Consider the following 13,426-nt stretch of genomic DNA (forward strand, 5'->3'; position numbering starts at 1 on the left):
GTCTGCGTGGTTTGCTCCCATCTCCTCCGCCTGCTGCTGTCACCGCAGCACTGAGGGAAAGCCCTGATCCCATTGGGCTGCAGCCAAGAACAGGGCAGCCAGGAGCTCACCTAATCCTGCTTTCACTGCCCCAGCGTCCCCACCACACTCTCCAGGGACACAGGGGAAGGGGAGCACTGTTTTCCTCCATCCTTTATTCAGCACCGGGCCGTGGGGCTTACAGACAGTACATAATAAATAGGGGACGGCCACCTCGGCTCTGCCACGCTGCCCTGGGCTCAGCTGCCCTGTAGTAAAGGGCAGAGTCATTACGTGGGGAGGGTGAGAGCCGGGAGCCTGGGAACGGGGCAGCAGGGGAAGCTCATGGCCATTAAACGAACCCCAGGGCTGTGGGGACAGAGCCAAACAGGGGTTCCCATGGCCGGCCGGTCCCTGCTGCCCTCGTACCTGTTTAAACAGTGATCAGAGAAGCTGTAATCATTAACGAACCACACTCAAGTTTACGTTCCTCTGCATAAACCTTTGGGAGCTGTGAAGCCGCCGCGTCCCCTCTGACGGTCAGGTTGGGCTGGGCGTTCACTGGCCTCACAGATCAGGGGGCAGTGGGGCTGTGCAGTGCCCCAAACCCCCCAGGGGCTGAGAATGAGAGCCCCCCCCCCCGTGCTGCTGCTGGAGGGAGGGGCAGGAGGGGAGCAGGCAGGTAAGTGCCACAGTTACAACCCATGCACGGTGTGGACGTGGCCTCAGGGCATGGGCAGAGCTGGACCAGTGACACCAGCACCATGGCAGCTCCCCTCCTTATGCTCCTGCATTCCCCCCAACGTCCCCAGGGGTGCAGGAAGTTACCGGGGAGCAGTGAAGCACGGGGTGCTGAGGGGACAGGAGACCCCCACCGGGCGCAGGGCTACAGGATGGTGCAGGGGGGGCGGCTGTTGGTGATCTTCTCCAGCGGTTCCCCATTCCTGGCTCTGCGGATCGCTTCGATCAGCTGTGGAGATGGGGGGGCACACGTGTGGCTCTCAGCTGCCCCACAGAGCTGAGCCCCCACCCCTCACACAGCCCCGGAGGCTCCAGGCTGGGTACTCACGTCCTTCTCGTAGGGAAAGCCTCCGTTCTCCAGCTTGGAGAAGACCAGCTGCCCGTTGATCTCAATCTCAAAGGCACCTTGTAAACAGAGGGAGCCATAAGCTGTGCCCCCACCGTGCCAAACCACCGCCCACAGCAGGATGGGGCTGGAGGGGTCCCGGGGCCTCTGCACCCCAAGGGAAAAGATAGGGGGCTGAGGTCACCCCACCACGTCCAGCGCTCAGGGAGTGAGGTACGACCCCCACCCCACCACCCCCCGACCTCTGGGCCAGGTCGGAACGGGATCAGTCCCAGCGCCCCCCAGCAGATGGGGCTGAGAGTCAGGGCAGCACCATGGAGGACACGCACACACACACACACCCCTACTCCCACGGGAACACCCAGAGCCTCCCCGGAGACCCCTCAGCCGCCCCCCCGGAGCTCACCGGTGCCCCCCAGGCGGGACTCGATCTCGATGTCGGGGTATTCCTCCCGCACGGCGCTCGCCAGCTCCTCGTAGGTGGCCCCGAAGCCGCAGGGTTCGCTGCGGGTGGGAGTGAACCCAAAAGCTGCGCCCCTCCCCGACCCGCAGCCCCACATCCCGCCCGGAGCTCCCCGCGCTCCTTCGTTCCCTCCCAGCGCCGCCGCCGCCGCCGCCGCCCCTCAGAGCCCCTCCGTGCTCCCCCCGAGGCGGCGGGGCCCTCACCAGTACTCCACCATGATGTGGACCCGCCGCTCCGAACCGGAATCGGAACCAAAACCGTCACCGGCCTCAGTCTCGGTCCCAACGGCCGCCGCTCCGTTACCGCCGCCGCTACTCATGGCCGCCCGCCTGCCGCCGCTTCCGGGTGCTGCCACGTGACACGGAACTTCCGGCCGCGCTGCACGGCCCTCTCGTCTGCTCCGCTCCCGTTGCGCCATCGCCCTCTGCTGGTGGGAGGAACGCATAGCGCCGGGGCGGCCCATTGCCTCCTGCGGAGCGTGGGGCACGCAGAGACCCGTGGGGGCACCGGGAGACCTCGCGGGGATACCGAGAGACCCCCCTGGGGACACGGAGACCCTCCGGGAGTCCCACAGGCCCACGGGGATGTGCTCAGAACCACAGAGCCTGCACTGCACCTGTGGGACCCCTGCAGACCTCCCTGCCGTGGGACCCCCACGGTGTGACACACAGCCCACAGCCCCGAAGGATCCCCACGGGACCCTCACGGGACCCCCACGGGACTCCCACGGGGCCCTCGGGATGCTCCGTGGAGGGATGCCCGTGGGGACCCCCTCTGAAGACTCGATGACCCTTAGGGGACCCCCAGCACCCCACAGGGATCAACTATGCCTCCTATGGGGCAGTCCCTCAGACCCACGGGGACACTCTGGGCCCCACGGGGACCCCAAATCCCCCATGGAGACCCCACGGGCACCCTCAGTGCATCTCCAGCCATGCGTGCCCCACATATCACGCAGGAGACCCCCATAGACGCCACTGGGGACCCCCATCCCCACTCCGCCCCCCCCCACATGGCTCCCACTGAGAGGGTCCCACTCCACTCCTTGTCTGGCCGCCCCATAGGGCAGAGGAGGGCAGGGGATGGCATCCCCCCACCCTGCATCCCACCCACATCCTGGCCGGCCTCGGGGTCACCCCATGGCATTGTGGGAAACTCCCCATCCCCGTTGGGACCGCAGCTGGGGTGGTCCCATCGCGGGGTGGGGGCCATCGTGGGGCTGCGGCCGCCCCGGTGCTGTGATGTCAGGCGGGGGCGGGCGCTGGCGCAGGTAGATAAAGCCGGGGAAAAACAGGAATGCCCGGTCCGGCGGGAGGGCGGCAGGAAGCAGCGAGCGCTGCAGGTAGGAGCGGGGTTGGGGTGGGGGTCCCTGTGCTGTGGGACCACCAGGTGCTGCTCCCATCCCCCCCATCCTGGCCCTTTTCCTCCCGTCTTCCTCCCGGCTCCTCTTCTTCCTCCTCTGCCGCCAACGCCCCACAGCCACAGGAATCCCAGTTCTGTGGCACCGGCACCCACCAGGCCCTCACCCGCAGCCCGTGGGACCCCGGCCCTATAGCCTTGGTGACCCTCCGACCCCATCCCACAGCCCCGGTGGCCCTGGGAACTGTGCCCTATAGCGTTGGTGGCCCTGGGATCCCACCCTTTCCTCCTGGTGGCCCTGGGATCCTGTCCCTTTAACCCTGGTGGCCCTCAGACCCCATCCCTTAAAACCAATGACCTCGGGAACGTTGTCCCATAACTGTAGTGGCCCTTGGAACCAATCCTTGACTCCGTTGGCCCTATGGGATACAGCACAGTCACCCCATCTTCCTGCCTCACAGTCCTGGCACCCTTTTCCTTATCCCTGGTGGCCCTGCTCCCCCTACCCCATAGCCCCAAGGCCCTCTCTTTGTCCCAGACCCCAGGGATACTCCGTGTCCCCCATTGCTGTCACCACCCCACCGCAGCCACCAGGTCAGGGTAACCCGAGGCCACGGTGAGGGGCTGCCGGTGGTGGGGCTCCGTGGGGTCCCCATCCACACCCCACCCACCCCTCACACCTTCACGAGGACCGGGCAGGGACACCAAGCCCACAGCACCCAGAGCTGGCGGGGTTTGGGGGTGAGGGGACAGAGCAGTGGGATGGGGCTGGGATGGGAACGGGGATGGGACAGGGACAGGGATGGGGACTGTGTACATCTCAGTGCCACGGCGCTGCGGCACCACGCGGGCAGAGCCCCGGCGCCCTCCTGGCCGTGGACTTGGATCCCACACCATCGCCATCGGGAAGTGGGGACGGAGTGAATGATTAACCCCGATTGCCACCGGCACGGCGCAGTGCCACACGCGTGTGTGCGTTACGTGTGCCGCGTGCCAGACGGCCGCACCGCCGCGCCGGGCTTTGCTTGCTTCTGCTTGTCCTGGGCAGTGTGTGCCGCGCCGTGCCAGGCCATGCCAATCCACACCGCGCCGCGCCACGCCGTGCCGATCCGTGCCGAGCCACGGGGGTCCCCTGGAGCACCGCCGTGTCCCCGTGTCCCCTGCGCGTGTGGGTGCTGGCAGCGGGCAGTGGGGCCGTGGGCGAGGGCGGCGTGGCGCGGCGGGGGGCCGTTCCCACGGCGGTCTCCGTCTCCTCGCCCCCGGCCCCGGCGCGGCGCGGATGCCAGCATGGTGAGGTGGAGTTGGGAGCGGCTTCCAGAACTGGTTTGTCCGGACCCGAGGAGGTGGCTGGGCTGGGCCGTACCGCGCTGTGATGACGGTTCTGCCGACGCACTGCTCGCGGCGCGGCTCATCCCGGCACAACACGGCACAGTTCACCCCGGCGCAGCCCAGCTCGGCACATCCCAGCTTGGCCCACTTCGGCCCAGCCCGGTTCAGCCCACTCGGGTGGTCTCAGCCCAGTTTGGCTCAGTTCAGCCCTCCTCGCCCACCACCTTGGCACCGCCGATCTCCCACTGGTGATGCTGCAGCACCGTAGTTCTTCCCACGTAGGAAATGAAGGCGTGGGAGATTCTCCATTGTCTCATATGGAGTTGTGCCCTTCACTGCAGTGCCAAGTCTTTGGGCTGAGGATGGCAGCACAGGCAGCATGCAGCCCCCAGGGGTGGGCAGGAGCCAGGGGGAGCCGGGGGTGCCAGGAGGGGCAGGTGGAGCGGTGCTGAGTCACCCCCACACTGACTCACACCACTCATCTGAGCGCCAGTGAAATCCCACTGAGGTGGGTGCTGGGTGGGATTCAGCTGCAGCCCCCGTTCTCTGCCCCTCAGATGATGCCATGGACGGGGGGGCCCAGCAGAGCGGCATCCGGGACCCCCCCGGGTTGGGCAGCGTGGAGCAGGAGGGGGATGTGGGCGAGGGGCCGCCCGCCACCGACCTGCGCCGCTCGCAGCCCCTCTTCATCCACAGCACCAGGTGGGTGCGACGGGCTCAGCCCTGCGGTGTGGGGTGGGCTGGGGGGCGGGCGGGGGGCTCAGTCCGTTTCTGCCCCACAGCCGGACGGTGTCAGAGGAGGAGCCGCGTGCCTCATCGCTGCCCAACATCCCCAACCCCTTCCCCGAGCTCTGCAGCCCTTCCAATTCGCCCATCCTCAGCAGCCTCCCCGGCGGGCAGGGACCCCCCCGTGAAGGCGCCTGCCACGTGAGTGCCCAGTGGTGGGTCTGGGGGCTCCTGGGATCCCCTGCAGGATAACGGGGCCCTGACCCACCGTGGTCCCACAGCTGGTGAAGGTGTTCAGCGAGGACGGGTCGTGCCGCTCGCTGGAGGTGTCAGCGGGCACAACGGCGCGGCAGCTGTGCGAGATGCTGGTGCAGAGGACGCACGCACTGCACGACCACAGCTGGGCCCTGGTGGAGCTGCACCAGCACCTGGCACTGGGTGAGCCCACGGCACAGCACGGCACGGCACGGCACGGCACAGCACAGCACAGCCCCCACTGAGCCCCTGTCCCTGCAGAGCGCTGCCTGGAGGACCACGAGTCGGTGGTGGAGGTGCAGAGCGCGTGGCCCCTCGGTGCCGACAGCCGCTTCGTCTTCCGCAAGAACTTCGCCAAGTATGAACTCTTCAAGAGCAGCGCGGTACGTGAGCCACACTGCAGGGCCCCTTCGCCCCATGGAGAGCCAGGGGTGGCCCCTGACCCACCTGTTCTCCCCAGCAGTCCCTCTTCCCTGAGGTGATGGTGTCCAGTTGTCTGGAGGCAAACAAGAGCATGGCGCACTCGGAGCTCATCCAGGTACGGTGGCACTGAGCTCGGAGGCTCCGTGAGCACTCAACAAAGCAACGGGGACCCAATGGTGCCGTGGGAACCCTACCATGACAAAGGGACCCAGTGGTGCCATGCGAACCCTACCATGACATGGGGACTCGGTCACTCCATGTGCTTTACAATGCCATGGGGACCCAAACGTGACACTGGGACCCAACTTTGCTGTGGGGACCGAACCATGCCATGAGGCCCTGCAGTGCCTGGCTGCCCCTCAGCCCCTGTCTCCCCCCAGAACTTCCTGAACTCTGGGAGCTGCCCCGAGGTGCAGGGCTTCCTGCAGCTGCGCGAGGCCAGCCGCAAGGTCTGGAAGCGTTTCTACTTCTCCCTGCGCCGCTCGGGGCTCTACTACTCCACCAAGGGCACATCCAAGGTGAGGTGCAGCCAAGGGCACCCCGAGCCTGGAGTCAGTGGGGGCAGCCCCTGATGCCCCCTCCCTGGCCCCAGGACCCCCGGCACCTGCAGTACTTCGCTGACCTCACCGAGTCCAACATCTACTACGTGACACAGGGCAAGAAGCACTATGGGACACCCACCGAGTTCGGGTTCTGCATCAAGGTGCGTCCCTTCTGGGCACCCTACCCAGCTCTGCATGGGGTCTTTGCCCACCAAGGGGTGTCAGAGTCGTGGGGGGGTCTGGTGGGCTGCTCTGTGATGAATCCGGCTTTGCCCCGCAGCCCTACAAGGTGCGCAGTGGGGTGAAGGGCCTGAAGCTGCTCTGCAGTGAGGATGAACAGAGTCGGACCTGCTGGATGGCAGCATTCCGCCTCTTCAAGGTGAGCCCCAGCTGGAGGGCACTGGGAGGCACTGGGAGGCACTGGAGTGATGCTGAAGAGAAGCTGGTGGGACACTCAGGGATGTTGGAGGGGTGCTGGTGGGGCGCTGGGGGGCAGTGGGTGAGGCTGGGGGATGCTGAAGTGTACTGGGAGGCACTGGGGAGACAGCGAGGGGTATTCACACCACCACTCCCCCCTGGGACACCCCCAGTATGGCATGCAGCTCTACCGCAACTACCAGCAAGCGCAGGCACGCCTGAGCCAGCACCCCTGGATCACCCCAACACCACTGGTGAGTGCCCCCCACCCCCTCCAGGTGCAGCCCCGATCCATGGGGTGCCCCCCACTCCCCTCAGCTCGCTGTCACTGTCCCCACAGCAGAGCGTGTCAGACAGCGCGCTGGTGGCCATGGACTTCTCGGGGTGCACGGGGAGGGTGATTGAGAACCCCAGCGAGGTGCTGACAGCAGTGCTGGAGGAGGCGCAGGCCTGGAGGGTGAGTGGGGGGGCACGGGCTGGGAGTGGGACCCCCCCTCGGCGTGTGCTCACTCTGCTATTCTCCTTGCATGGCCAGAAGAAGACGACGCACCGGTACAGCCTGCCTGCCGCCTGCCAGAGCTCCCCGCTCAGTGCTGGTGAGCAGCGCCCATAGGGCAGGAGCACAGGAGCATGGACAGCCCCAACTTGGGGGTCCCTGCCCGGAGTGGGTGGGGGTCCCGTCTTGATGACCGTCCCCTCTCCCTGCAGCCATCCATCGCACCCAGCCGTGGTTCCACGGGCGCATCTCGCGGGAGGACACCCAGCAGCTCATTGGCCGCCAGGGGCTGGTGGATGGGTATGGAACGGGGGGTGGTGGATGGGTATGGAACGGGGGGTGGTGGATGGGTATGGAACGGGGGGGGGTGGATGGGTATGGAACAGGGGGTGGTGGATGGGTATGGAAGGGGGGGTCGTAGAGGGGATCAGGGACCCCTGGGGTGCACACGGCCCCTGGAATCATGGGGTTCCACAGTTCATAGAGGGGTCGCAGGGGGTATAGGAAGGTCCTGGAGCCTGGGGGATGGGGGGGGATAGGTTCGTGAGGTGGAGGGGGACGTAGGGGTCACACAGGGCCCCTCGGGGCTTTGGGGTGACTCTGCTCTGGGGCTCGCAGTGTGTTCCTGGTGCGGGAGAGTCAGCGCAACCCCAAGGGCTTCGTGCTGTCCCTGTGCCACCTGCAGAAAGTCAAGCACTATCTCATCCTGCCGGTGAGTGCCATGGCTGTGGGAGGGGGATGGGGGGGAGCACAGCCGGGCCTGACGCTCACCTGCCTGGCAGAGTGAGGAGGAGGGGCGGCTCTACTTCACCATGGACGACGGACAGACCCGCTTCGCTGACCTCATCCAGCTCGTGGAGTTCCACCAGATCAACCGCGGCATCCTGCCCTGCAAGCTGCGGCACTACTGCACCTGCGTGGCCCTATGAGGCTGGCGCTGCCGGCGCGGCTTGGCGCGGCTCAGCATGGCATTGCCGGCAGAAATTGGCACAGCTTGGCACGGCATTGCTGGCATAGGTTGGCACAGCTCGGCACCGTGCAGCAGCGCTGGCACAGCTCGACACAGCCAACACGGCACAGCCCTGCCAGCACACAAGGGCACCGCTCGCAGCAGTGCGCGCAGGGACGAGGGGGGCTCACCCCACACCCCGCTGCTGTGGCCCCTCACACTCTTGCACTTTGTCCCCCCCAGCGCCAGCCCCTCCATTCTCACAGGGTCATGGCTGCAGACCCCTCCGCCCCATCTCCAGGGGGCTCGTGGAGATGCCCCCCTCCCCATCAGGAGGATGCGGGGCTTGGGGTCCCCACCACACTTCCCTATGCTCCCCCAAGGCCAGTCGAACTGTGATGTGTTTTATACAAAGTGAGAATAAACGTTATTTTTTCAGAGCTCCCGTTTCTCCCCCTTTCCAAAGCCATCCTCCTACCGGGCGGGGGGGGGGAGTGGGGGGGGGATGTGGGGGTCAGCCCCATTGCATGGCAGCAGCACCCCTGCACCACCACGTCCCCGCAGTGCCCTCCGGCGCCGCACAAAGGCCCCTCTGTGCACCACGTGCAGCTCAGCCACGCGGCCCCGCAAATCCCAGAGCCGGGGAGGATTAGTGGGGAGGGGGGATTAGGGCTGGGATTTGGGGGCCAGCAGCTATTAAAGCCATGGGGTGGGTGGTGAGGCCGTGGCCATGGCTCCCCGCACCGTGCTGATCACCGGCTGCTCATCCGGCATCGGGCTGGCGCTGGCGGTGCGCCTGGCACGGGACAAGCAGCGCCGCTTCCGAGGTGAGCAGAGCAGGGGGGTCCCGGCGGTACGGACAGGGAGGGCGGGGGGCTGATCCCTCCTGTGCCCCCCTCAGTCATCGCCACAATGAGGAACGTGTCCCGCAGCGGAGCGCTGGTGGAGGCAGCGGGGTCAGCGTTGGGCCGGACGCTGGAGGTGAAGCAGTTGGATGTGTGCGATGAGGCGTCCATCCGCGCCTGCCTCGACAGCATCCCCGGGCGCCGCGTTGATGTCCTGGGTGAGCCACATCCCTGCGTGGCCCTGCAGCACCCCACGCATGGAGCCCGGGCTGAGGGACACGCCATGCTGGGGTCACCCCATGCACCAGGAGCATTCTGCGTGTGGGTTACATACCCCACACAATGGGGACATCCCATGCTGAGGACCCTCCCCCCACGTGGCACTGGGGACCCTCCATGCCAGGGCCACCCCGTGCACCAGGAACCCCTGGGGTCCCCGCTGGGGACACTCCATGCGAGGCACACCACGGTCCCTTTGTGCCAAGGACCCCCATTCCCTGGGGAGCCCCCATCCCACACCTTTATGCCAAGGTCCTGCCTTTACCCCCCTTGCACCCCACAGTCAGCAATGCCGGCGTGGGGATGATTGGGCCACTGGAGTGCCAGAGCCTGGCGGCCATGCAGGGGCTGATGGACACCAACTTCTTCGGGTTGGTGCGTCTGGTGAAGGAGGTTTTGCCTGACATGAAGCGCCGTCGCAGCGGCCACATCGTGGTCATCAGCAGCGTGATGGGGCTGCAGGGTATGGGGGGACGGGGCGCTGGGGGGGGGGTCCTCACCCTGCACACCCCCAACCGCCGCTCCTCACCCAGGCATCGTCTTCAACGACGTCTACGCCGCCTCCAAGTTCGCCGTGGAGGGCTTCTGTGAGAGCCTGGTGGTCCAGGCACTGCGCTTCAATGTGGCGTGAGTGCGGGGCTGGGGGGGCGGTGTGGGGGGGTTCAGCCACCATCGTCCTCAGCATCGCCCCCTGCAGCATCAGCCTGGTGGAGCCGGGGCCGGTGACCACCGAGTTTGAGGCCAAGGTGTACGAGGAGGCTGAGCGCGCCGACTACTCACAGACCGACCCTGAGACCGCCGCCATCTTCACCGACCTCTACCTGCGCAACTCCAGGGACGTCTTTGCCAGCCTGGGGCAGAGCCCTGAGGACATCGCGGAGGTGATGGAGGAGCTGCGGGGTGGGATGGGATGGGAGGACACAGGAGAGCTCAGTTAGCACTAATGAGGAGCAGCAGTTGGGCGCTGGCACCTCCCGTGTTGAATCCTTTCTCCTGCTCCCCAAAATCCCCCGAAGTGGGATGGGGATGGGATGGGGATGTGGTGAGGATGGATGGTGGTGGGATGGACATGGGGATGAGAATGGGAATTGGAACGGAAACGTGGGTGGGAATGGGATGGGGATAGGATGGGGATGGAGGTGAGGATGGGAAGGGAATGGGGATGGGGATGGGATAGATGTGGGAATAGGATGGCGATGGAAATTTGGGTGGGAATGGGATGGCCGTAGGGTAGGGCTGTAAAGGATGGGGACGAGGATGGGAATGGAAACGGTACAGAGATGTGGGTGGGAGTGGGGTGGGAAAGGGGATGTGATGGGGATGGAATGGTGGTGGAAAATTGGTGGAAATGGGACGGGGATAGGATGGAGATGATGCGGATGAGGGTGGGAATAGAATGGGCATGAGAATGTGAATGGCACGGAAATGAGGACGGGGACGGAGATGATGGGATGGGTACGAGGGGCTGGGAATGGGGACGGGAAGGGGGACCGTAACGTCCTCGTGTGCAGCACACACTGCGGGTGATCGAGGCAGCCCGGCCGCCCTTCCGGCACCAGACCAACGCGGCGTACACACCCATGGCCGCGCTGAAGCACGCCGACCCCAGCGGTGCGCTCATGACCGAGGCCTTCTACAAACTGGTGTTCAAATACGGCGCCGTGCTGCGGTTCGGGCTGCGCGCCATCCGCCTGCTGCGCTGGAAGGCCCAGAAGGTGAAGGCGGGCGCACGGCTGCTGGGCTTCAAATAGACCCGTTTACCCTGGATGGGATTCGGCCGGGGGTGGCCCAGGGGGGCTGCGAGGGGTGAGCGGGGCTGGGAGCTGTGCGGTTTCACTTCCTGCTCCCAGCCCGAAATAGCACCCAAAATAGCAGCGGTATTAAAATCGGGAGCGGTATTTTTAACAGCGCCGGGTGAAAGAGCGCAGCGGCTTCCTCCGAGAGCGCAGCGGCCGTGACAGGGCTGGGAAGGGCTGTCAGCTGCACCCCCCCCCCCGGCTCCTCCATCCGTGGGCATGCAGTGCCACAGCCCCCCCCAGCATCCTTCTCCGAGCCTCTGATGCGGGGCTGGAAATGCACCAGGTCGGCAATGCATCGGGTTAGCAGCAATGCACCAGGTCAGCAATGCACCCAGCTGGCAACACGTCAGGTTGGTCAGCAATGTGTGTCCCCCCCACAGCTCCGTGTGGAGCCCCACAACACCAGGGCAGCATGGAGGGGACACGGGGCACTGCTGGATCAGCTGCAGCGCTGGTGCAGGAGCTGTGGTGTAGAGGTGGGAGCTGGGTGCACGGGGTGCACATGGAGTCCCCGGGGTGCAGGGTGGATGCACGGCGCAGGGGTTGGCGGGGGTTGCATGGGGAAGTCTGAGCACAGAGTGCACGGCAGGATGAGCGCTGGGTGCAGTGTGCGCAGTGAGTGCAGGACAGAAACAAACCAAGCGCCAGGAGCAGGGGCTGCTGGGTGTGCCAGGGGGTCCCAGCGCCCCGCATCACCCAGGGGCTCCCAGAGGGGTGCTGGTGGGGGGGAGCAGCCGGAGCTGCCCGTCCTGAGCTGCGCACTGGTGAGCATGTGGCGTGACTGTGCCAGGAGGTGAGAGCAGGGGGAAACCACAGGGAGGCCCCGCACGGGTCAGCACCGCTTCTCAGAAACCTTCCTGGCTCCCACTGCACTTCCTGCTGCAGGGATGCACAGGTGACACTGCTGCTGGGCCCACGGTGAAGCCCCCCAGCCCTGCTCCAGGACCCCCACCCCATGCACGAGAAGCTGACGGCAGCTGCAGCACTGACAGCATGCACCAACACTGTGCTCCATGCACCAGCGCCGTGCCCTTGCCCGTGCCACGCACGTGGCCTCCCCACCCCCGTTGGCTCTGGGTGCTTTGAGGACAGGATGGAGAAGGAAATATTTTTGCATGATTCCCCTCGTGTCTTGCACAAGTTAATGACAAAGCGGCCGTGGGGACAACGCCCCCCCCCCCCCCCCCCCTCCCCTCCCGTGGCTATGGCAACTGAGCAGCACCTGTGGGACGTGCAGGGGTGACATCAAAGCCTGCGATGCAGACACAGCCCCCCCTGCTGCGGTTTCTGAAGATTTGACTAACTTTCTCCGCTCCAGGGGACAGAGACGGGGGGGGGCTGCACCCAGCCCAGGGAGCAGCACGGGGGGGGGCCCAGCACAAAGCCACAACCGTGAGGAACGGGGCAGGGGGAGGGCAGGATCCCCACGATGCCCCCAGCCCGATGGAAGCAGCGGTGAGGCTGCTCCTCAGGGCGGGGGGATGGATCAGCCCCGATGCCGCAGAGCTTTGGGGGTCCGTTGGCTTCCCCCTCCAGCTGCTGTAGGAAGGGGGAACCAAGCAGCAGGAAGGGCAGATGGGGAGCTGCCGCGGGGTGCACCACTGGGGAGACAAAGTCACAGCTAAGGAGCACCTTCCCCATCCTGCCCGAGCTCCCCGGGTGCAGGCTGTGCCCCAGGGGGAGCAGCTCTGCTATAAACAAGCGCCTGCCGGGACTTTCCTGTCCCCGCGTGTGACAATTGCCAGCCCCCCCAGCCCCCGGTGCCCTCACTCCCCCGAGGGCTGCTCTGGTGGCCCAGGTGCGCCGGCTCGCCGCAATGCAAATGTGGGGCCAGATATAACCCTGCTGGCACCGGGGCAGCAATGGGGGCACGGGGCGGGACGTGTACCCACTGCCCCCACCACGGCACTGCGCACGTGGCTTCACCCCAGAGACAACACAGGGCTGGGGCTCAAACCCCATCGCCCCACGGCTTTGGGGAGCTGGGAAGGTCACAATGGGGCAGCACAGAGCTGTGGGTCCTGGGGAGACACCGGAGAGCAGGGACCTACAGGATGAGGTGCTGTGGACCCCCACACCCCCCAGACGCAGCCCCACAGCTGGAGGGGGGGACGTTTCATGCACCGTGGAGTGAGTTTCAACACAATGGGGGAAACGAGTTCCCCTCTGCTCTATCACCACTACAGCACAGTGGGCGATAGGGATCTCTCTGTCATAACACCAACTGAACATCTGGGGCTTCTAAGGGCTTTGGGGTGTGGGCTGAGGGGGTTTTACGCATTAAAGCAGCACTTCTGTAGGGAGGAGCCGAGGCAGGGACACCCCTGTGGCTGTGGGACATGGAAGGGAAGGTGACACCAGCTGCCCACACTCTGCTCTGCTCTGTCTGGTTCAGTGCAGTGTTTTTTTCCTGTTTTCCCGGACACGGCAGAGAAATGG

The 13,426-nt window shown here is 65.8% G+C and overlaps 3 protein-coding genes across 7 annotated transcripts; 2 read left to right on the forward strand and 1 right to left on the reverse strand.

The window, feature by feature from the left end:
* Positions 1-174: 174 nt before the first annotated feature.
* Positions 175-2,001, reverse strand: MIEN1 (migration and invasion enhancer 1). The gene is made up of 4 exons (XM_015299544.3): positions 1,772-2,001; positions 1,512-1,609; positions 1,088-1,164; positions 175-988 (listed from the first exon to the last, which is right to left on the reverse strand). Exons 1-4 carry the CDS (start codon positions 1,984-1,986, stop codon positions 905-907), a joined length of 474 nt encoding a protein of 157 aa, XP_015155030.2. The 5' UTR covers positions 1,987-2,001; the 3' UTR covers positions 175-904.
* An 836-nt stretch (positions 2,002-2,837) lies between these two features.
* GRB7 (growth factor receptor bound protein 7) lies at positions 2,838-8,504 on the forward strand. Of its 5 annotated transcripts, none has more exons than XM_004948595.4 (15): positions 2,838-2,910; positions 4,814-4,958; positions 5,039-5,183; positions 5,264-5,420; positions 5,499-5,620; positions 5,698-5,775; positions 6,041-6,178; positions 6,253-6,363; positions 6,483-6,581; positions 6,793-6,873; positions 6,960-7,076; positions 7,155-7,215; positions 7,328-7,415; positions 7,734-7,827; positions 7,898-8,504. In XM_004948595.4, exons 1-15 carry the CDS (start codon positions 2,865-2,867, stop codon positions 8,042-8,044), a joined length of 1,629 nt encoding a protein of 542 aa, XP_004948652.2. In that variant the 5' UTR covers positions 2,838-2,864; the 3' UTR covers positions 8,045-8,504. The 5 variants fall into 5 exon arrangements, with proteins under 5 accessions (XP_004948652.2, XP_046760460.1, XP_004948653.2 ...); XM_046904504.1 differs by having other exon boundaries at positions 7,158-7,215; XM_004948596.4 differs by having other exon boundaries at positions 6,963-7,076.
* Positions 8,505-8,701: 197 nt separating this feature from the next.
* RDH8L1 (retinol dehydrogenase 8 like 1) lies at positions 8,702-12,127 on the forward strand. The gene is made up of 6 exons (XM_003642807.4): positions 8,702-8,891; positions 8,966-9,127; positions 9,472-9,651; positions 9,722-9,815; positions 9,886-10,069; positions 10,700-12,127. Exons 1-6 carry the CDS (start codon positions 8,795-8,797, stop codon positions 10,937-10,939), a joined length of 957 nt encoding a protein of 318 aa, XP_003642855.2. The 5' UTR covers positions 8,702-8,794; the 3' UTR covers positions 10,940-12,127.
* The last annotated feature ends 1,299 nt before the right edge of the window (positions 12,128-13,426 follow it).

Source organism: Gallus gallus, chromosome 27 (assembly GCF_016699485.2).
Source record: "Gallus gallus isolate bGalGal1 chromosome 27, bGalGal1.mat.broiler.GRCg7b, whole genome shotgun sequence".
NCBI classification, from domain to species: domain Eukaryota; kingdom Metazoa; phylum Chordata; class Aves; order Galliformes; family Phasianidae; genus Gallus; species Gallus gallus.